General features: G+C 40.7%; 2 protein-coding genes across 6 annotated transcripts in view; both read left to right on the top strand.

Moving 5' to 3' along the window:
• LOC109044571 (uncharacterized) overlaps positions 1-4232 on the top strand; it is an 84922-nt gene extending 80690 nt beyond the window's left edge. For both annotated transcript variants that reach the window (XM_072299596.1, XM_072299595.1), the window contains exons 14-15: positions 1525-1918; positions 3023-4232. In XM_072299596.1, the coding sequence (XP_072155697.1) occupies positions 1525-1918; positions 3023-3529 (901 nt within the window). In that variant the 3' untranslated portion in view covers positions 3530-4232. The remainder of the gene's footprint in view (positions 1-1524; positions 1919-3022) is intronic.
• Positions 4233-7868: 3636 nt separating this feature from the next.
• The window catches only part of AGO3 (Argonaute 3), a 47403-nt gene continuing 30683 nt past the window's right edge, over positions 7869-24588 (top strand). Inside the window, exons 1-2 of one of the 4 annotated variants that reach the window (XM_019062235.2) lie at positions 7869-7922; positions 23043-23132. In XM_019062235.2, the coding sequence (XP_018917780.1) occupies positions 23055-23132 (78 nt within the window). In that variant the 5' untranslated portion in view covers positions 7869-7922; positions 23043-23054. Of the gene's footprint in view, positions 7923-13760; positions 13783-15831; positions 15973-20644; positions 20798-23042; positions 23133-24588 lie in introns of those variants that run through there. The other 3 variants (XM_019062236.2, XM_019062237.2, XM_019062233.2) reach the window with 3 other exon arrangements.

The following is a 24588-nucleotide window of genomic DNA, read 5'->3' as shown; positions in this document are numbered from 1 at the left end:
TTGCGAGGAAAGATCTTTACTTTTACAGGATGCTTGTCATTCTTAATAGGTACGTTCAATTTCGCATATACTGCGCAACACCTCTGTTGTGAAATAGTTGCTGCAGGCGCCGCCGCACGGCGGGCGGGCGGCCACCGCGAAACGCGCATTGGCGCCTACAAACCTAAGTGGATACTTCAAGCATTGTGCAATGCGTGAAGTATCCACTTAGGTTTGTAGGCGCCAGTGAGCCTCTCGTGCTGGCAGCATGCCGCTCCGCTCTGTTAGGTTTTAATATTTAGCGTTTTTTAACTCATGATTTTGAAATGTTAGCACACTCTGCATTGATTATTCTCATTTAAATTGATGGTAAAAAAATATGTATCAATTTATCAAAGGAGGACAATAATAAAATGTGTGTTTTTTAAATATTGGTGGTTCCGTGTCAAATTTATTGATTTCCAGAGCACTTTAATTTTTTCTTTTACATTTTGTGCTTTTATTTTGCTGCAGCGAGGTGTACGCGCAACGAAACGCTCAAAATTTGACGTATTGGTCTCTAAAAGATCGATGTACAAATGGGTTAAAACTAAAGATAGCGTACTTCTTGGTTTTTTTCCCTCTTTTATTCATTTTTGCAGTTTCTGTCGGCACAACTGCGGCTCATTGAGATGAATGTCGCTTGGAAAAGGTTTTACAAATATTATTGAAATTAATAGACAAAGCCATAGACAAAGGAGACATAGCGAGTATGGAGCGACCCTATTGGTTGCAACCGGTGGTTCTTGCGGACTAAGAGGAGAAATGATGGACTAACTGTCGGGTCTCTTGTGGGTTGCCGTTAGTTAGTCGTCTATCACTTACCTCCTTTGTCCATGGCAACCACCCGCTTCCACCAATAGGATCCTACCATATCCTTTTTGTCTTCTTTGCCTATAAATGTGTCTATTAATTTAAATTATCGGCCCGGAGGCCGCAAGGTTGGGCCAAAAAATGATGAATAATAGTGGTAAACTGCCGAGCTGAGGGAAAACGTCGTATGAGCATTCGAATGAGCTGAAAATATTTATTTTGGAGGAAAATTATGGATATTTTCCCCTCAAATCAGGGACTACGGGAAATGGCGAGACAAATTATCTGAAAAATTGGAGGAAAAATATTCATAAGTTTACCAGGAAACTCGTGTTCTATCAAAGGAAATTTGGCAACGCCTGAAGGTTCATACGGCGCTTTTCCTTAGCACGACAGTACTGCCATGCCAAGGAAGAACGCCGTATGAGCCTTTAGACGTAGCCAAATTTCCTCCAATTAAAACCGAATTCACTGGGAAAATTGCAAATATTATTTTCCAAAATTTTCAGACAATTTTGTACGCAATTTTATCTAAAATATCTGAAAATGAGGAATAATATGCATGAATGTTTTCCAAAATACATGTTTTATCAATAGAAATTCGACAACTCTCGAATGTTCATACGGCGCTTTTCCTTAGCACGACAGTAAAAGGGGCTGGAAAAGATGAGGAATGGAATGGTTCTTTTGCAGGTTGGACATGGCGCGTCGGCTGAGCAAGGACTTCTTCCGCTCGAAGAGTTCCGGGAACCTGACGGTGCGGCGACTGAGCTCGGACATGGGGGTGGCGGGCGTAGGCGGAGGTGGCGCGGCAGGCGGGGGCGGGAAGCTGCTGGAGTGCCAGATGTCGGCCGTCGGGCGGCGGCTGAGCCACGGCTACGAGGAGAACTCCCCGCCGGACCTCAACTCCCGCCGCTCCAGCCAGCGGATCGGCGAGTCCTCGGCCAACGTCAGCCCCCAAGGCTCCACCACCCTCCCGGAGGCCCCGCCCCCGGAGCCCGAGGCCCCGCGCAGCCCCAACCTCCTCTCGCCCGGCTTCTACTTCGGATCCAAGCTCCCGCCGGAACCCCCGAGATCCCCTCGTGAGGTAAGTTGAAATTCCATCCCACTTACCAAAAAGGAACCTGCTCAATTACAGTCTTGTGAACAGTTTACACGGAGAAAGAAAATTCGTGCGTGGGACCCGAAGTTTAGGTCATATGGATCTCTGAAGTTTTCGGATTGAGCATCTGAACACTTTAGGTCTAGCTGCCGAGGTTCGGATCACACATCTGAAACTTCAGATCTTACATCTGAAGTACTTCGGTTTTCACATCCGAAAAACTTCGGTTCTCATATCTGAAGTACTTCAGATGTAAGAACTGAAGTTTCAGATGTGTGATCCGAACCTCGGCAGCTAGACCTAAAGTGTTCAGATGCTCAATCTGAAAACTTCAGAGATCCATATGACCTAAACTTCGGGTCTCACGCACGAGCTTTTTTTCTCCGTGTACATCTTCATCATTCATTCAAGTCGCTTTTACAGCGAGCCCGAGCGCTCTGCGACACCTAATCGCCACTCTTGTCTATCAACCCAGAGGTCATCAGGTGAATGGCTTCTTGTAATTTCATCTTGAGTGCCACCTATCCACGATTTTGCTGGACGTCTCCGGTGTCCCCTCCCAGGAGGAACCCCATCTATTACCTTCTTATGCAATCTGCCCTCAGGATGAAAATCGACTTAATCAGCCAAAAAACATTGTAAAATAGGACGTACCTGTTTCTATCAAACGGAACTTTGTGCATTAAGACACGATCCTTGAGACCGATAAGAATACATGCATAACAGCACTCACGTCATAATGCACATAGTTCCGTTTGACAGAAATCGTTGTCTCCTGGACGAAAGAACGTAACTTTATTGCAATGTTGCCAAATTTTCCCTCGGAAATTGCCTATTAATCACGAGAATTTTGGGCATTTCTGACTGAAAATATCCCTGATTTTTCTCTAGATTCTAAGCAAAAAACAGAGATATTTTGGATACAAATTGCTTACGCGCATTTTTGTAAAATAAATGAATTTTTTGAGTCAATTTGGCAACCTTGGAATGGAGTTACTTTCCTTCGTGCGGGTGACGACGAAAAACGTCCAATAGCAAGTTGTCACGTTGCTTCAACTCGTTAACGTGGTGTCCATCCTCTTCTTCCAGGTGGGTCCGGTGGCGGCGCGGCGCTTCACCTACGACGTGAGCTCCCCGAACTTCACGAAGAAGTTCCCGACGCGAGCGGCGAGCGACGCGGAGACCCCCAAAGTTGTGATTAACTGTGATAGTAGCGATAAAGTGAGGAGCCGCCCGGAGGCGGAGCGCGGGGTGCTCCCGGAGGGAGCCGAGGGCGAGACGAGCCTGGACCGGAACAACTGGTCCAACGTCTCGGACAAGTCCACGGAGCACATGATCAAGATCTTCATCCCGGCGGGGACGAGGACGGAGGTGGAGATCCCGGAGGAGGGGCAGCGGTCGCCGCCGGCGGAGGAGTCGACGAAGCCGAAGATCGTGTCCTACGTCCCGAAGAGGGTGACGCGGAGCACCGAGACGGAGGCCGGCGGCTCCCTGGAGCGGCTCTCCAAGGAGGAGCTCGTGGCGCTGTGCCAGCTCTCCGAGTCGGAGCTCAAGAGCAAGCTCTACAAGGCGCTCAAGAGCAAGGGCCCGACCTGAGGGCCCCCGGGCCTCGTGGCCGGCACTTGAGTAGCTTCCGAGAGGTTTCATCTCAGACTCGCGGACGTGAGATGAGATGATTTCCGTAGATTGTTTCCATGCTTCCGTCGCTGGCGGCGAGGAAGAGGCGAGCTTTGGCGGATCCACCGAATCGGCAACATTTTTTCCCTCCAAGTAAACCTATGGAAATGTATCGATTCTCGGAGGAGTCAGTGCTCAGACAAGAATCGATTATTTAACATAGGTTTAAATGGAGGGAATCCAGTGTGGCTAAATAGATCGTTTTCGATACCTACATAAAATAGGTGGGATGGTATCGATATCGATTGGATCAACATGTAAACATAGCCTCAAAAGTCAATCGAGTAACCTGAGGAAACGGGGTTTTTCTGATAGATTTTTGATTCTTATGAGTACTGGATGGCATCGCAATGTGAAATAAATCGGAATTTTCTCATTTTCAGCTTTTCCGACTGAAATCCTGAAAGTTTTGTTTGAGGTTATGTTCTATTGTTTTGAACCAAACGATACATCGAACCACTATCGAAAACGGTCTATTGCTGGATCCGCCTCTGGAGGCGAGTCGCGGCACAGTGGGAACGAGTCGCTCCAAGAGATTCCACATGAAATCTTCCATTCAAACTCCACCTTTATATCTTTGTTTCATCACATTATAAAATTGTAAATTGCCTCTCGGAGAAAATCATATTTTATGTTATTAAATGGATCGCATTTAACGAAAAGGAACCAGCGCTGATTTAGCGTTGTAAAAATGTTGCTTCTTCATAATGGAGAATTGGTATGCAGATTTTTTACTGCTTCATCTGAAAGGGCTTAAAGAGCTGATTTCGCGGTATTTTTATAATTCTTTTCTGATATGGGAAATAGTATAAAAATAGATTTAAAAATGAGAACATACACCGCCTAGTGACGTCATCAGGCGGCATTCCCCATCTATACACATGTATTCTAGCAGTTTAGATCATTTTGCCGGATCTCCGCCAACAGTTGTTCAATTTATGAACAAAGGGTATCCTCGTTTTCAGTTCACTCGGTCGTTTCCACTTGGATACAATATTCACCAAATTTCAGACACCTGCAAATTCTCTATCATCTAAAAAATTTCCCAGAATGGCAAATAGTTTTGGCTTCCCGCCAAAAAATTGTTAATTTGAAAGGAAAATAATCGTGTAAATTTTAAATACTGAACACACATATTAAGTATTTTCAAAAGAAAAGAAGAAGTTGCACGATTTTGAAAACACCATAATCGCGCTGGCTCCTTTTTGCTGAATGTTATCCAATCAGAGAGTGACGTGTAACGCATGCCGCCTGAGGCGCGAGGCGATCGGGGGCGTAGCCTCCCAGTCTCACAAGAAAGCAATCGGGACTTTTTCGAACTTTTAGGTATTGTATTAAGGAAGATATCAACTTTTGAAGTTTTTAAATTGTGCCTGACCGCTCCTATTGACTCTTCCCCTGTGCGCCCATCCCTCTTGTGCCAAGCGGGTAGTAGGACGGATTCACGGCCGTCTTATGTGATCGGTTTTGGAATTGGACGTATTTCTGCCAAACGGAACTGTGTGCATTAGGACATGAGCCCTGAGACCCATAAGAATACATGCGTAACAGGGCTCGCGTCATGATGCACATAGTACCGTTTGACAGAAATACGTCCAATTGAACGACTTCCTTGAAGCAGACGTAAACGCCAAAAGTCGGTTTTAGAGGAAACATGAAACAACATGACTTCTTGGACAGTTCTTCATATCTCTGTTCGAAACAATCAATTAACGTTCCACATACTGTCTGTAATAAGACCTCGATCATACGAGTAGGATCGGAGAAATGGGCAAGAAATACACTCGGGGAGGAGGGGGGATTTTGGCGTATACGCTCTATTCTTTAACAAAACCGCTCATAGTATTGCCATTTCTAGCAGGATCTAATGTTGAATAAAAGACGTTCGAAGAGCAATTTTTGCAGAATCGCTTGATAGTAAGGTGCGTCTACCCTTAAAGAATAGTATTCCGTCGGAAATTAAATTTCCAAGGATTTGGCGGTGACGTCCTTCTTCAAGTAATCCGTTTAATTAGTGTGTATGATGATGATGAAGTCAGGAAAAAAGGATCTTTAAGGAAGAAAAATAAGAAAAAAATTAAGGAGAGAACACCAGATATCAGGAGGATTGACTTTACGGATTTTGCTCGATTCGGACTCCCCACGACTGAGGTTACCTAATTTCCCCTCATATTGTACTTTCCTGGCAGAAACCGGAATATAAGAACGCCTCTAAACTTCCTGTGAAGTTCCCGAGGGAGAATGTAATCACTTAAGTTCAAGTCAGAATTTTGTCTAGTTCAGGGGTGCAGAAAGTTTTTCGGTGTACGTTTTCACCAGCAAACCACACATTATCCCTACGCACTAATAAACAGCTCGATCAGAGTGATTTAAGAAGAAAAATTCCGGCGGTCGAAGGAATTTTGACCAGTAGAAATTAGCGCCGTCAAAGTAACTTTAACAAGAGATAAATATAGTGTAGGCAACCAAACATCTAAGTTCACAGCTGCGATGACTAGACAGCTGCAGCCGCAATGCAATGACAGTGTGCGAGTAAGAATAAATACATCTTTATCAAAATCAAAGCATGAGTGTAGAATTTTCAGCAAAAATGATGCACTTCTGATAATTTTAATTTGCTTACAACGCAAATTCAAATTATCGCGAGTATTGAAAGGATCGCACCATGTGTAGTGCCTTCGACATCGCAGATATACTTCAAACACTACGCCGTTACAAATTCGTTCCGATGTGCAAATTACCTATACTGCACCTGCCTGAGTATGCACCGTGTTTTCGAGGTGTGTTCTGCGTGTATGTACACCGTCCACCCGCAATTGGACGTACTCCTACCAGACGGAATTATGTGCAGTATGACGTGAGCCCTAGCTGTTATGCATATATTTTGCATATATTTTTTTAAATTCGGAATGTTAAATCAACTTCACTTTTTTTTCGGTGTGCGAGTGGCAGCATTACAAACAAATTTCCGCTAAAGGCAGATAGCAATTTTAAAGATCCGAGGAAAGAATGGACGACATGAGTCAGAATCAACCTAACTACATCAGCCGGTGCCCAGGTTCCTCCAATATTTTCTTTTTCATAAGAAAACTAAGCTAAGTTCTGCCTTGAGATTTTTTGAGTGGGTATATTTTCATACACCAGGGGAAATCCACAAAAAGCTTCGAGGCATGATATTGCCTGAATACATAAAAAAAATAAAATATGAAGGGGAATTAGGCGACTTAAAATATAATAATTAGGCCGATTCTGGTGAAATCAAAATGTGACTCATGATAGACCTGTGTCACACTATCAAAGCTAGCCATCAAAATATCAAGGTAAGGTGTTGTGATTGGCTTATTTGATGACGTGGACCAATCACAGCACTTGACCGTGACATTTCGATGGAGTTTTTGATAGTGTGACACAGGCTCGTGTATTGAATTATGGAAGCATCGATTATCAAAGTTTGCCGTGACAGCACACCTTATTTTGAGAGAGAAACGATTTCATTCAAATCAAATCAGAACTTTCATCGTCTCTATGTAGATTCCCGTGACTATACAGTCTCTCAAAAAGTTGAAAATAACAGGCCTCTGAATAGGTAATGCCGACTTCACACGCTGTAAATGGGAGCTGAAAATGGAGGTCACCGATGCACCGTTGAGTGGAGCCCTGAAAAGAGGGACACCACACGCAATTCTCAGCGATCGATGAGATCGAGGCTAATCAGCCATCATGCCACTTCTGTTAAAAAAATGGCCGCCTGAGATTTATACTAACTCGTAATATTATAAAAATTTATAAATGTGTACAAATTCGTGATATTTTTTGTGTAAAGTGAATAATATAGTTGAAAATGGGTTTCGAGGGTCAACGTTCAACAGCGACACCGATAACCTATTGTCACGACTCCATTTTCAGCTTGTGAAGTCTGCTTAATTTAGTTGTTAGACTAAACCTCTGCTCAAAAGCAGGCTAGATTCATACCTACGCATCCTTGGAACGCGCGCGATGTAACTAGCCTGTGTCACACTCTCAAAGCTAGCCATCAAAGTATCAAGGTCAGGTGTTGTGATTGGCTAGTTCGATGACTTGGACCAATCACAGCACTTGACCGTGACATTTTGATAGAGTATTTTGTTAGTGTGACACAGGACACTGTTATCTTGAGGTCCCAAGTTACCACGGAGCATCAGATAACGTTACGATAAGAATCAGCATCTTCAAATTTGCGCGCGACGCAGGCCGCGCAGTTTAACCGTTTTCAGTTCGCGGCACTGTCTTGATCAGAGTAGTTGTCTTGGGTCAAGGAGTAATCTACCAATTGGTAAGAGTGGCCTCTTTACTTATTTTTCCATCACTTTGACAGTCTAATCTTTTTACAACTTTTTTGATGAATTGGTGTTTTCCCTTGTCTCTACTGGGAATATAGAAAAGCATTGTTCGAATAGCTTTTGTTGAGCGGGAAAATTTACACTTTTAAAATAACCTCATAAGTAGGCACGTATAATCAACTTAGATATGAACTTACCACACAGACGCGTATTTTGGAGGAACGTGCATTTAAAAGCCATGCAGCTGAATAGTCCATAGTAGCGTATCTTTAAGTGTTACCCTAATTCTTGAGATTGTCAAATCATTATGTAAGATTTGTAAGATTAACTATTAACAGATGCAGTCCACCTTAATTTCGCCTTCAATTAGGTCGTATAGGCAACAGACGTTTCGAGAATAGCGAATGGTTATCCATCCGAAAAACACACTCATACCTAGCTCCATAAACTTCGATGGAGCCAATAAAGAATGCGTAACTAATTGGCGGATTTTGTCAACCGGGCATTTGCCTTCAATTTTGCTGCATAGGCAATTAACGCATCGGAGAGCGAGAATAGTTATCTAGGTATTCAAAAAACACTCGTTAAGGTCGATCCATAAACTTTGGCAAACCAGCCCACCACACATGAACCTACTGTCAGAGTTCGCTTCAAGGTGATTCGTGAAAGTGTCTGGCGTGGTCAAACTAGCGTGCGATAAATTACATCGATCATGTCAAAAATCTAGGCAGATTTTGAATTTTTAGCCAAAAATACAATGATATCCCTTGCGCATGAGCCTAAAGAATCATTCCAAACCAAAAAATTAGCGAGATTCAGAGAAATGAAAGCAGATCCTGTTCGGGAAAAAACCTCGCATCCGATACACTCGAAAACAAATCGATAACTGTATCAAATGCGAAGTTCTTTCCAAACATCCCTCTGAATTTTGCCATTTTTTCAAAATTAGAATGATTCTTTAGGCTCATGCGCAGGGGCTATCGTCCTCTTCTTTCGGCTAAAAATTCCAAATCTGCCGAGATTTGTGACACGAGCGATGCGATATAGGTACCTATCGCACGCCAGTTCAACCACGCTAGAAACCCCAACAAATCATCTTAAGTTTAGGACGTATTTATGCTAAAAGGAACTATATGTTGCACGCAAAACCTGCACATAGTTCCTTTTAGCATAGATGCGTTCGTTTGTCTTATTGTTAGCTCCGATTGGGGGGGGGGGGGGGCACTCTCGAATGAAACTCCATAAAAGGAAAACATATTATTTTAACCCAAAGAACTTGCACCCCTGCGATATGAGGGTTTAACTTTGGGACACCCTGTATTACTCTACGCTCATTTTAACTGCGTCACAGTTGTTCGGTTACTGATAAGTGATAATAATCGTTCCGTTCGTTTTGGTCTGTAAACTCACAGACAGATGCCTCATCACCTCGCTTTATCAGTGTTCTACACAGGTAATCGGTGTCATTATCATCACTACTTATCGGCGAACTATCAAGTCCAGTCCTATAGTTTTTACTTTCACCTTTATCGGAAAATTCAACACATACCTATTCCTTGAAATAGACTGTGTTGAACTTACGTAATTTGAATTTGAAATGTAACTAAAGTATATTGCGAATTTTATAATCCTAAGATGCATTGCAAATCGGAGACAAAAAAAGGAAAACTACTTTCATCCGTCTTCCTTGTTTCTGTGCAGAAAATGTATTCTAAATTGTGGTTGATTGGTTAGTCGACGGTGTAAGTCGGCAATCACATAACTCGGTTGCGACGTCGCAGACTTCCTGTCATACTTCATTTTTTAAACGGAAAACTGCTCAACGGCAATTTTTTAAAACTGCCATGATTTTTCTTCTCTGTGCAAAGAAAATTTGTAAAATGTTTAAGGAATGATGCCAATTTATTCTCCTTCAAAAAAATAACATAGGGGCGGAGATTTTGAGACACCTTAAACGAGATATGTGATTGCGGACTTACGCCGTCGTAGTATATCGCTTATGGAGGGATAGACACCGAACTTTCAACTAGACTACTCAAACCGAATCACTTTAGTCCGCGCAAATTAAGCACGTATTTGGTAACTAAGCCTAGATAATTTCAGATTTCTCAGGCAATACCTCACTGGGGAAAAAAAACATTGGATCTAGAGTTCAGACTCTTAAAAACATCGACAAGAAAAAGTACTCTTGATTCAATCAGAATCTAGCTTAAATCAAGAACCAAGCCTCTTAATTTAAGCGGATTTCGTTTTGATTCAAGCAAAAATCCGATTGCATCAAGAGTACCTATTTTTTCTTGTTAATGTTTTCAAGAGTCTGGACTCTAGATCCAATGTGTTTTTTTTCCAGTGCTTTGAAAATCAGAGGTAAATTTTTATAAAAAGCCGTAGAGTGAACCTCTGATAAAAATGCCAAATCTCGAAAAAAAAATTCACAAAGGTGGAAACTGACCATTTTTTCCTGCGAAAGACACTGACCCCGATTCCTAAGTGATGCTTGATGAGATTCGAAACGTTGATTAGATACGCTAATCACCGGAACCACTTCCGTCTCCTTCTTCATTCACAAAGTATAAAGAATGACATCTTGTTTCGCCCCAAAATTCCGACTTGAATGCAATGGCGTGGCGTGAATTGCGATGTATCGATTGTTCTGCCATTTAAACCTATGGTAATGAATCGATTATTAAGGTGTTCGCTGCGAACACCCTGTTTATCGATCCTTTTTCATAAGTTTAAATGGCATAGCAATCGATTTATCGCAAAGCACGCCACGCCACTGTATATGAACGCTTTACATAGAGTGCATCTCAGGTGGTTTTCGTTAGAACTAAGGACCAACCGTGATGACAGGGATTTGAGCGCCTATAGAAAGACTGCGGTGACGGCAAACTTATGTGCAATCGGTGCTTTTTTTTTAAAATGTATCGTAACGGATGTACCTAACCGTTAAACTCACGTCTTTTTTTTACCGAGAGTGATCTCGTAACGAATCTGAAACTAAAATTGGACACTCGAAGATATGTCAATCGCAATATTCTCACAGCTGCGCCGAATTTATAATCCTGAATCGGATCACCAATTTAGAATGTCCTAACTTTTTTTTAGAACTTTGTTTTAATTTTTTACAGCAGAAAATATCTTATCTTTAGGGGCATACTAACTCCCTCTGTTTCACAATCGGAAACAATCGACTATTTTATTTTTTTAGGTTAACTAATTCGCAATAATGTTTCTTATGAGAAGTGCTAATTAACTCGCTGAAAAAAGAATTCTATTTAAATTACGTAGGGTTTGACTTTTACGTACTTCTGTGATATTAAGTTACCTATTAATTAATTGTTTAAAATTTAATTGTTCGACTATTTTCTTTCGTCGAATGGCGTCGTTTTGTTTGTTATTGCGTCAAGTTTGTTTTTATTAAGATTACTAAAATAATCAACCGCACCACTAGTGAATACCTTCATTTTTTTAACTTATAGTAGGTATTTTCAATTAAGGATTCAATTTTTAAAAATCTTGTTGGTATTTTGGTTTGTTATCAGAAATGGAATTTTGTATACCAAGTGTATGTTACTTATCATCATTGAAATTGAAACAGAAACATTGCTCATATTAATAAATACCTTCAAGTTACATGATGAAATACATAGGGAAGATTTTAAGACTACCCGTTTCTTAACTACCTATTAACCATCAGAAACTTTCTCCAGAATGATCCCTCAATCAACAGGAAAAAATGAACCCATTTGTTCTTAGTGCAATGTTTGATGCACGATGGCAGGTTCAATTTTTTTTAAAATTTAGAACATTTTCATTGACAGGAAAACAGAAATGCGACAAAGAGAGTAAAGAAGGTCATCGCATAAACAGCAAGGAAAGTAACGAACACGACCTTGAACATGTCGTACATATTTCTTAACATTTTAATTTTTTAAATCGGCAATCCATTACTTTCCGCGTGGACTGGAACATTTTAACCCGGAAAATTTGTCTTCCGCCAGTAATTTTCCAACCTCGAGGTTTTTAATCCTTTGTCAATTAAAAAAAATGCCAAAGTTGTTGGTGGCGAATAAAAGAACGGTACGGCTTCTTATTATAAAGGTAATATAGCGATTACTCACGATTATTCACGATCTAGCATTGGCTCTCTCGGAAGGTAAGCGTGGTAACTCCAACTGTCTACACATGCATTTCATTGATTAATTCCATTCATTGAAAAAATTAAATTCATGAGTCTCTCCTGAACACAGAAAAATAGCTCCACAACTGATTTAAGATTACATAGTCTCTGGTTGATAGGTAGTTAAGAAAGCAGGATGGATATTTAAACCAAAAAATGTACAGTTATACCATTAGTTGCGTATAGAAACTTTATTCATTCACTCCAAATGAACAACTATTTGTAATTACTCATGCCAGTTATGAATAAACCTTTTTATGTCTCAGTTAACTGTTGCGTCCGATAGTTTTTATCCGTCGTTCCCTTCTTTTTCCAATCGCTTTAAATCCAAGATGGCTCAAATCAAACTCCCATTGCACGACGACAGAACAACCGATGAATACCCAACTTTGCTCCGTTACGTCTTAATTAGGAGTGATTTTTGCGTCAAGAGTCATATTAATAAACATTTTACATTCTGAAGAAAATAAGACGAAACAATGTGTTCGAAGATGTTGAAACATGAAAACAAAATATTCAGAACTTATTTGTCACAATAATTTGTTTGGTGATTCCTTTGGTACTCCCGAGTAACACAGTGCAATGAAAGTACTGAAAGTGCTATACGGAAAAACGCCGCATGAGCTTCAGGCGTTGCCAAATTTCCTCTGATAAAATACGAATTTATTGAGAAGTTGTAAATATTTTTTTTCAAATTTTTCAGGTAATTTTGTCCTCAATCTCACCGTCAGTCCCTAAAAATGTTAAGGAAAAATACTCATAACTTTCCTCAAAAATGAGCATTTCATCAGAAGAAAGGCGACTCTCGAATGTTCATACGGCGTTCTTCCTTAGCACGGCAAAATACTGAAGTGAAATTGCAATTTAGTGCATGCAATTTTTTCCACATCATTTTGTTAATAAATGCCAATTTTAAAAAAATTGAATATGAATAAGCTGAACTCCGTGCATAAGAAAAATAGGCAATTTGCCACAATCTTTGTTTGCAACGCTCAGAATAATTGGTTTGCATTTTGCAAAAAGGAACCACTAGCATTGCAATGATGCTAAAATTGTGCAACTTCATCTTTTGCAATAAAATTGCGGAAATCGTGAAAACTATGAAATTTAGATGGTAATTTTCGTCTTAAATTTACAGTTTTTAGCGAGTAAAATAGAAACTATTAATGGATAATCGGGTTTTTCTTCCAAGACAAAAGAAGTTGCACAATCTTAGCAACATTGCAATGCTAGTGGTTCCTTTTTGCAAAATGCAATCCAATTGAAATTTATTTCAATTAGCCTTATTACAATAAATTTCAATAAGAAATGCCCCTTTTATCATTAGATAGGCAATTTACGCATCATTTCATTTTAATTTTACCATGTACCTATGTAAGTACTTACATACAATCACCATTGAAATCTGTGCTAAAAACTTGGCTATTCTCGCGGAGACTCCACAAGCGCGCGTGGAGTAGCAGGAGGAGAAGATATCAGAACCGTGATAGCCAATCAGGTCTGATTATCTTTCTTCTCCTACTTTCCCGAACCCGTTTCAGGCTTCAGTAAGCATCGCGAACGTATGTATGTACCTATGTAGTACTTACTTACGACTGAGAGTTCGTAGCAACGACTGATCTGCAATCCTGAGGATTTCTCAAGCCATGAACATCAAGTTAGAAGATTCGGTGAGTGCTTGGAGTGCATTTTTCTCCCATTTTTCTAGTGTACTAATTTTTCCTTGATCGTGTAGGCTTTTTTCACCTTTCTCCATTTCTCTGCGGATAGGCCAGCTTCAAATTTGAGGCGCTTTGTTTTTACAGGGTGATCTAGAAGCCCCGCACAACTTCTATATCAACTATTAGAGTTATCGCCTCTTTTCAGGGGTCCCAAACCGCGTTTCTTTTGACTTCAGATCAGTGGCGAGGCGTGAATGATCGATTATCGATATTTCCCCATTTAAAGCTGTGGTGATGAATCGAAAGGTGTTAGTTGCGAACACCCTGTTTATCATAGTTTCATCATATCATCCCTTTTCATAGGTTTGAATGGCAAATCAATCGACATTTCGCAAATCACGCCACGCCACTGCTTTAGAGCACTCAAAATACGAGTCTCTCTCGATTTGTTCAAAAGTTAGAGGAGCAATGCCTCATGCTCGTGATGCAGGACCTCTGGATCACCCTGTATGCTATATTTAGATGGGTTGACAGTTGAAAGTTGACAGCTATGTGTTCCTCAATTCATCTCATACTCCATAATATAAAGGCATGAGTTTAACGCGTAACGCATAGCGTCGAGGCGCGAAGCATTTAGGGGGGTTGGACCGCGCAGCAGTCAGGGTGCGTAACCGAATCCCCCTGTCAATAATAAATATCGATTATGGGTCAAGCAGCTTGCCTCACTGAGAATAGATTGCTTTACATGTACGTTTAATGGTAAGAATGCGCTTCCACGCTCCTAACCTTGCGTTTAAGTCTCCTAGTATTTTATTCTGAATAACCGCACTTCAAATGAGCTATCTTGCTGATGAAGTATTTAATCATATGTATAACTCCTAGCAATGAGTTTTGTGTCCCTCATCCTGAATTTAACGTTTCTGTGAACCATCGTGAAGAAAATGGGAGTTGGATTGAAAAGCTTTACATTACACCTATTCGTTCATTGAGGTTCTTTCATTTAAGTTTTACATAATCCAAACGGAGTTTGCTAGAATTAGCATAATTGTGTTTCGTGTTGCCCTGATTTCCTCTTATGTTAATTTTTTTGGACAGGAGACTAAACAACATACCTGATGTTTGACTTTGTCAATTGGACGTATTTATATCAAACAGAACTATGTGCAAGTTAGAAGTATGTATGGAGTGTGCTCTAGAACGCTGGATAAGAAACAATGTAAAAGTGGGCGTGATTCCTTCTGAAAAACTGAAAAAGTGGTATTTTAAATTGAGCAAAGGGAACTATGTGCCTGCTGAATGAGGAATATATGAGCCGCGGGCATGGCCTGAGAGCGTTGTGGACAGAGCTCATGAGTTAATGACCACCACGAGGACCGCGACGACGGCATCCATCTCCGTTGACGTCACTGGCGCTTTATTATTATCATTCACTCTTACGGCCGGAGAACTGACGAGCACACCCCATATTTCTCACCTACACATAAATCTGTTTGGTAGAAATATGCCCATTCACTCCTATTTCACTCTAATTGTTAGATTTCTTACACTGTTCCCATTCGTCTACCTGTCATGTCATACTGTTACCTAAATACTTCATTTGACAACATCGCAAAGGTGCTGCCTTTTAGTTCTGGTTACCTCAGCACATGGCCATGTAGTCGCTCTTATCGGTTTATTGCCCCCTTTCCCCTTTCAAAGAGGCACTTCCCGTTTATGTAAGGGACCATCCAGGATGATAAAAGAATAGACGTCCTTGACATGGTCTTCACTTGACCGGTCCCAATGCGGCCTTTTCAATCTATTCGGATGGTTTAATTGTTCTCATGTTTCTTTTTTCGCACCAACATTCACATCTTGTGCCTGCTCTTCCTTCGGTCTCAACCAGTGGCGTGGCGTGAATAGCGATGTATCGATTGTTATGACGCTTAAACCTATAGTAAAGAATCGATTCTTAAGGTGTTCGCTGCGTACACCCTATTTATCGATCCTTTTCCATAGGTTTAAATGACAACAATCGATAAATCGCAATTCACGCCACGCCGCTGGTCTCAACCGAGATTTAGAAAGAAATCAGGTTGTAAGTAGTGTTCGATATTGGAACCAGGCAGCTCTTCAAAGTCAGTGCGCTCAAATACGTGACAATAGGTGGTCTGTTAGCGACTCTAGTACCAGAATTTACAGGGCATACTTCTGTTTTAGGTAAGTCACTAACTAGAATTACCATTTCTTCGATTCATGATCTCTGGAAATTTTTTTGAGCTCCCTCTCTTTCCTACACATGTGTACTTACACCCGCTATGTGGAGTTGATCCACAGGTAAGGTAACCCGAGACAATAGATAGTACCGCCAGTAGGGTGTCCCTTATTCTTGGAAATTGCAAATTTCAAATTGATCAACCCTTCAAAAGTTTCTATGTGGTGTACGAAAACGCATGTTTTTGGAATAAACGTACAAGCAATTTTTAAGGTGATTCGAGGGAGGCCATTTTTTGCGTCAGGGTGGCGTGCGATATATCGCATCGATTTGTTCCATAATTTCAGCTGCTTGTCATTTTTTTCGAATTTTGAGATCGCACTTCTGTTTTCACGAGACTTAAGAACTCATGTACCTGGTACATGAGTTCTTCAGTCTCGCGACAACAGAAGTGCGATCTCAAAAGTTGAAGCAAATGGCAAGTAGCTGAAATTATGGAGCTAATCGATGCGATATATCGCACATCGCTTTGACACAAAAAATGGCCTCCATCGAATCACCTTAACCGCTGCCCAAGGGGGTGAAAAGGCGTACGGTTGAAATGCGTATTTCGGGTTGTTCAAAGAATCTATTTCCCCGAGAAAATAGCGAGTTGCGGACTTTTAGCAAGACAATTTTGTCCGTTGAGACAAAAAAGCTCCAAATTGTCATTTTAGGGCGCGGGACATCAACGTCAGCGCGCCCCTCCCGGCTGCGCGACAAATTGCAGCCGACGAAGGGTTGCGTAGTTGCCGAATGTACGGCTTAATAGGAGAAAAATTTGCCCGTTTTACTCAATCTTCCACCATTTCGTTGTAAACGGCCATGTTTAAATAGACATGGAGGCCAACCGGACCGCTTTTAGCAGAAAAGAACCAAGCCACATCAGCAATTGCCAAAGGAACCAGCATACCTCTTATGGGAAGCTGCACCATGACCGATTGCCTTCTGACTTATGTTTTTCGATTCTCCTCAAGATGCTGACCAAAAGTTATAATTGCGCCAACTTTCTACGATGCACCGTTTTCGCAAAAACGCAAAAAGAAGATTCAATTACTCGACGATTATGAATGAAAAAGAACAAAGCATTTGCGAACAGGCCCGATGTAAATAAGGAAAAAACGTGGCGTGTGTCCGTCCTCTATCTGTACCTGCCGACTCAGGGGCTATCTCCCTCCCGCTCTCGCCCGGTAGACGTTCAGACTTTCCTGTTCTTATGCTCCTCAAGAATCTGATTTGGATGGTCGGTCGAGCAAAACGGCCGGCCGGCGTGCGGAATCCGAGATAAGACTGCCGCTCGGTGCGGGAGTCTCCATGATTTCCTTGTTGAAACACAGGCGCTTGTCAATCGAGCACTAAAATGAGGATTCTTTCTGGCTTTTTATCATCGAATAATTGAATCTTCTCTTTGCGTTTTTGCGAAAACGGTGCATCGTAGAAAGTTGGCGCAATTATAACTTTTGATCAGCATCTTGAGGAGAATCGAAAAACATAAGTCAGAAGGCAATCGGTCATGGTGCAGCTTCCCATAAGAGGTGTGCGGGGTCCTTTAACTGGGAAATTTAATTTTTTACAGGAGAAAGTATGTGCGGATTCCTTTGAAATTTTTAAGGAATTTGCTTCGTACTATGCAGAAAATTCACCAAAATTTGCGCAAATATCCGCATAACGACGGTGAAACTACCAAACCACGTATCTCGGTTTGCGACGTCGCAGACTTCCTGTCATACTTTATTTTTTAAATGAAAAACTACTTAACGTCCAGTCTTGAAAATTTCTGTGATTATTCCTCTTCGTGCGGAGAAACTTCTGTGAAAATTTCAAGGAATAATATTGATTTGGTCTACTTCAAAAAAATAAAATGTGAGCGTAGATTTTTAAACACGGCAAACGAGATACGTGGTTTGGTAGTTTCACCGTCGATAACCGTTTTCATTTAAAAAATTGAAGTGATCGGTTAAATATGGCGATAGCTGATATGGCTTGGTTCCTTTCTACTTAACGCGATCCAATTACTCGTGTAAATGGCACGGCAGGAAAAAGTCCGAAAGTATTCGAGGATGCAGGGGCTTTATTTTGTCCAGGAGTCTTAGCTTTCGGAGATGGAGACTTCTTTGAACCAACAGATTGCAACGTTGCTCACCACTTCTCATGTTTTATTTTTCATCAGTATTTTTTGTTTCATACCACTAATACATTTTCTTCAATTTTTCCGGTTATTTTACAGAATGATTTCAAAGGAAATCACAGACAATATCAACGAAATACTTCTGTTCGTTACATTTATTTATTTACTTTTACTTATTTTTTTTTATTGAAGCTAGAATAAAATTAAACGCGGTGGTTGTTAATTTTCCAAAATTGATCAAGATACTTATTTTTACTTAAATTATGGTAAAACGGGGCAAAGAGTGAAGAATTATGACGCGTCGTCCCTATTTTACGGTGATTATAGTGTCGCGCCAGCTAGGGAAAGGAACGCAGTCATCATCGCAGTGTGATGCGCCTTCAATCCGGCAAGCGGCAATATGTCTACACCCGTGGTCGAATAGTTATCTCGTCACGCCTGCCGTGAATGAAGATAGCGACCGCGACCTCTGCGCGCGAAAAAGAAGAGCGTATTTATCTCCCGCAGAAGTTTCCGGAATCATTTCAGAGGGAATCACAGAATATTTGGGTGCGGTATTTTCGTACGCTATATTATTTTTTTTTTTTTTTTTTTTTTTTTTTTTTTTTTTGAGAGCCAGAAAACAATTTAACGCGGTTCAAGCTTCTGAGTCGTTGCAACGAGGTTACATAATTTTGCTTAAACCATGCTAAAAACGTAGCAAAGAACCAAAAATAAGGACGATTCGTCCTCATTTTACGGTGATTTTAGTGTCGCGCCAGCTAGGGATAGAAACAGTTGTCAAGTCATCTTCTCAGCGTGATGCGCCTTCAATCCGGCAAGCGGCAATATGCCTCAACACTTGGCCGAAGCGTTATCTCGTTTCGCCTGCCATAAATGAATTCAAATATCGACGCCTGCCACGAATGAATACAAATACCGATGCCTTGTTGGCGAAAAAATCGTATTTACCTACCTCCGAAAGCAACCTTTGTCACATTTTTTTTGTTTGAGTGTTTCTTAAGAAACTTTCAAGAGTTTTTCTGAAGAGATTCCAGGAAGTTTTCGGAGTGACTTCAAATAATAAAAAAAAAAAAACACATAAATGCCACATCTCACTATTAAATGAAGCCTTATTGGTTTTGCTCAAAAAATCTCCTCGAATTTTGACGATATTTTCTAAAAAAAAATTTCGCGAGAAAAAGTCAAGCAGTATCTCATAAAAAAATGAGGAATGGATGAAAAATTCCAGGCTGAAAAATTTATATACCGTGTTAGAGGACCGTCATTTGATACTTGCGCCACCTTTGTGCGGCGCGCCCCACACCCCCACATACCCATGAAACGCATTGAAGGATATGGAACATAGGAAATTTCCATAAAATATTTCCGGCAATTTTAGGGTCTGTGAAAGAGACGAAATTTATGACATTTTTGAAATGTATTTTTCAGAAGCTCATAAGTTTGGACCCGCACCAAAATGCAAGAAGCCTTGATATTTGGTATCTAACTCTCAATAAAGTTCCCTATATGTACTTAAGAAATCCCATGATTTTAAACATGAAATTTTGCTACCCTGATGCACATTCTATCAAGTCACTCTGTATTTTTTTAGTTCTTGATTTCTCCGATGCACCGTTGCTGCGCTAATGTTGTGGCAAATTGGCAATAATATACACCTCTTCCTTTGACGTTTCGTTCTTGTTCCGTTCCCTTTATAATCCGTTTGCCCCAAAATTGGTTCCTGGTCATTATGTACCTTGTTCGTCAATAGCCCATCGCCGCATCAGGCCAGTAGACCAGTGACTAGTGGCTCATATTTTTGAGTGGGTTCATAAGGTTGTTACAGAACGGCCGAGAATTGAGCATCGGAATGGAAAGTCCCAGGAGTAAATTGACGCCACTGAATTCAATGAAAATATTCTCAGCCCCCCGAAACGCCATTTAGGGGAGATTTTAAGGTGGTTACCCCCTGTTACTCGCATATTTTAGATACGTAGGTCTTGACTTCGGGTTCAACGTTTATGGCCAAAAACAATACATTTTGCTCTATGCACTTTTCCCCTAAATCTCCTCTTTTTGAAGTTACGAGGCATTTTATGGACAAATTTCGATAGAGACAGTAGGCGTCAAAATTATTCGATTTTCAAAATCTAAAAGTCTCGTAAGAGAAGAAATCAATAAATGTTTATTGATGTGCCACGTGATTCCTGTTGACCTAAAATTATGGGGACCACGACCCCCCGAAAATATTTGGGCTTCGGAAAAAAGAGGCAATTTAAAATATCGTGATAATAATAGAACACATCCGGAAAAATGTTTCAAATGTGTTCAATTAACATACATTTTCATATTCTGTTACAATAAACAATGTGTGCGTAAGAAATTGTTACTATTAGCATCAGCCTGCTTGCACGCAACCCGCACCAGACGCGTCAATTCAAACTTCGCGCTACTCGAGGTCCCAGTAGTACGTCATCAACATGGCGCCGAAATGGGTGATGTGTCGTCTGCGTTTGCCTCTACCTGCGCTTCCGCTTCGCTACGTCGTACGTCGTAAAATCTGCATTCCCAAGAATCTTTTATGAAGCCTTGTGAATTTGTTTTGTTTCCAATAAATCTGTAGTCTCTCTGTTATTAATTTGCATTGAGATATGTCCATGTTCAATTTTTGGTAGCATTTGGTGAGTATTAATGTTTTATTTTACATCCTACCCATTCTCTCGTGGTCGGAGAAATACGCTAGTGCATGTTCGCGCAGCAAAGCTCTTCGAGCAATCTTCAACTCTCTTCTGCTACCAAAAAATCTGAAGACCTGGAAAGTTTGCAGTCCAGAATGAAGCGATTCTATCATTACAAGTTTTCTGTCTCCCAGGATTTATTGTAACAGTCATTATGTGAGCATTATGATGATGGAGTACAAATGCACAAAATGATGCCGAAGCGTATGTGCTTTTAGGTTGCAGCCCCAAGTTCATTCGTGGACCTTTACCTGCAGCTCATAGGTCTAAATGTAGTAAACAAGTCTCACAGTAAATATCTACGTTATCGGGGATTAGCCTTCAAGGCTCTGCCATGCTGTAATTTTAGACTGCGCTTGGCAAGTACTGGGGCAATACGTTGCATTCTTTAGGTTAGAAACCCCCTCTAGGTTTGACTACAAAGCAAAGACATGAAGACAGAGCGCCACAAGTAAGAAAATGATGCAATTTCATTCAAACTCTCCTAATGGCCAGAGGATTATCCGCGAAATTGGGACAAGTTTGAAACTCCAATATGGGGCGGGAACTGAATAAAACTGCGTAAACAAAGTATTCCAAGTCGATTTTTACTCCAATTCAGGAACCCACATATATTTAGTTAGCTGTAGGTTATTTTTGGTCTGTCATCGACTGATTAATCTCATTTGGGAGTAACGGTCATTTAAGACTGTAACGGCCAGTTTGAACTGGCAGGACCACCATGAGCAAAAGAAAAACTTCCTTTGGAGGTGTCGTCAGCTAAGTTGACGGTTGTTTACTTTCGGTTTGCAGGCGTTTTTGCATCACTACTATCCACATGAAAACATCTGGCTCTCTCAGGAGACTGATGTTTTCAATGTGGATAGTAGCAAACGCCGCTTTGTTCAGAGGCCCAAATTCGTCGTTGGCGCTTGCAAACCGAAAGTAAACAACCGTCAACTTAGCTGACGACACCTCTATCTGAGATCCTTGCTTGTTACCGAGCAAAAGTAGGTTTATTTTAAAAAGTCATTTGTTCACCTATAGCATTTAAATCAAGTTTAGAGGAAGAATTGTGCATAAATCAAGAGTACAAGCTCAAATCAAATTTCCTATTGCCGCCAAGGGCTCCCGCGCCTATTTACACACTCACACAAACGCTGAGCGCTAGGGCTGCATCACTTCCCCCCTGTGTTAGTAGATACGAGGGCTCCATCCTAATGTCTTTGCTACAAAGTGAAGAAAACAATGAAGACCTCAGTACATTAATTTTAAGAATCATTAGGTACAGACATAATTACACAATCTGTGCAATTTACAACAGGATTTAGGCACGAGGTAAGTATCGTGTTCAGGAGTTGGTGGCGAGATGTTTGCACTACATTTTTGCAGCTATCCTATTTAAAATTCTCAGCTGTCATCTGTTTTCATTGCAAATGCATGTTTAGGTGCATGGGCATAGGGGCCTTGAATATTGATATAGCAGGTAACATCAGTTCCCTAGGAGCACAGGAGTCGAGGCCACCGTCATAGATCCTTTAGTGCGCCTGCACAGGCAGGCCATTGAGTTTATTCTGAGGTCAATAACGAGGTATCTCTCTGAGGAGGTCTGTGGTCTTCTTGGTTTCCAGTCTTCTTGCAAGCTGTACGATCTAGGTCTAATTCAGTTATTCCCATTATTTCTCACAGAAAGCGTGATAAGAAAAACTTATACTTCAGAGGGGGTGGTTTGGGGCTCCTTACATTAGCCCTGGGCAGGTTCAAAACAGTAAGAAACAATTTGGGATTCACAGTGTTTAAGCTCTTCCATAATTTAAGCCCGGAGGAATGGACAGTATTCTTTAATTTTAGTTAATTATTTCAATCAATTATATTTCATCACCTAATCTCTTTCCTATTCTTTGGAAAGTCTGTTGCCCAAAAAGTTTTTTATATTGAGCCTAGTTTTTGTTTGTAAAATTATCGTATTTTTTCAGTTACCGTCAGGCTGTTCTGTTTAAATTTTTGTCTGTTTTTACACTACTTTTTTTTTCTTTTTCCTTTTAAAGAAAGAAAATTTTGCAACACAGACTGCTAAAGTTATTCTTTTGATGCGCCAAGCAGTCATTCTTGTTTGTTTATGTAATCCTTCATTTTTGAACCAATAAACTGTAAATTGATAATTCATGGTGTCAATAAGTTATTCCAATAAATTTGTCATCTGTTTCAGAGCTGACCAAAAATGACTGGTAGAGGTGGACGCGGTGCTGCCTTGGAAAGCCTTCTCCAAGCTGAGGCAGCAAGAAGGCCAGGGGAGGATGTAAGTATTATGTTTTTGCATAAGGTATTTTAAATTTTGGTGAGAGAAATACTTTGACTTCAGATTTGAGAACTGAATTTTCTAGGTTCTCATTGCCTTCCTATGAGAAGAACAACGTTCTTGGAATATTTCACTCAATTCATTCCAAATGAGATCCACGAGTCATGCAATCCAAGTGGCTTTGCCTCCTTGGTATCACACTGACTACGGATATGGTAGTTATTTTTCTCTTGGTCAGCTCTCCAATTTTTCTTGATATTAGGCAATCGTAAGTAGTTATTTATGAGGGTCCAGGCTTGCCTTACAAGGAGAGGGGGGTATACAAATTGGAAAGAATGCCCCTTATCATCAAAAGATATCCCCTCTGGATGGAAATTTTTTTTGGGAAATTGCATTCTCAGTTGGCTACAGGAGTATCTAATGAACGGTGTTCTAGATTTGTGAGAACTAATAAAGTATCAGAAATTTAATTTTGTAGAAATATTCTTGAATCGACATCATGGGGACTTGGAAAAAAATCTAACTAAATTGAGAATATTTGACTCCGCACACTCCCAGTATTAGGAGGTCAAAGTTTGCAGGTTTGACCACCTGAAGGGCTTCAGGAATCCTGTTTTTTTTTTTTTTCATTTTAGTACTAAAAAATGATATAAAAATACACAGATTGCCGGAAGTACTGAAAACCCTAATTTTGGTCGATGTCTTAACCGCCAAGCACTCTTTGCCAAAAATTTTGCCCCATAATAAACTTTGCTCTACATTGTGATGACGTTGACAAAAAATCCTCAAATTCCGGAAAAACTTGAAGCAGGCTATAAATGTGCTTGGAGGAATTTTACCTAAATAGCGCAATTTTTCATTCAATGATCTCTGCACTAAGTGGATTTGAGTTGTTCAAGAGCATGGAAGTTAATAGTAAGCACCAAATTGTTCCCGATCACTTGCATGCTCTTCCATATAATGAAAGTAAGAAGGGAGAAAAACAGGATTTTAGGTAAGTTGTTTACTAGGCACTGGAAGTTGAGGCGTGCAACACGGAGTGCTTAAAAATATCTTAACAGGTCTCCTTGTAGTAACCAGAGGTATGACTCAATTTTTTCCTACTTTTTGCAATGCCGAAGGACACCTCCCCTTCCCTCTCCTCTTCCTTCCCTGCTCTCGGTAAGTTCAACTATCGCTACTTTTGCCGATGAAGACCACTTCTTTTAGAGGGTAAGTTCTCACCCACATCAAAACTTGCAAAAGCATGGTTGCACTTTGCTGTAAGATTCGTTTACGGCACCTTCCTTTCTGCTGAATAACAGGCCTCCATATAATTTAATTTGATCTCAAGTCACGATTTTGGATAACGTTTTTCTCAGTGTCAATATTAGAGCCCAATACGTTTGTGCAAGTACAGGTGTAAATAACCTCAACAACCCACTCTGGTTTTTATCATGTTCATTAATTTGTTTCA

This window comes from Bemisia tabaci, chromosome 4, assembly GCF_918797505.1.
Source record: "Bemisia tabaci chromosome 4, PGI_BMITA_v3".
NCBI lineage: Eukaryota > Metazoa > Arthropoda > Insecta > Hemiptera > Aleyrodidae > Bemisia > Bemisia tabaci.
Note: the sequence above shows the minus strand (reverse complement) of the source record. Positions and strands in the feature narration are given on the sequence as shown.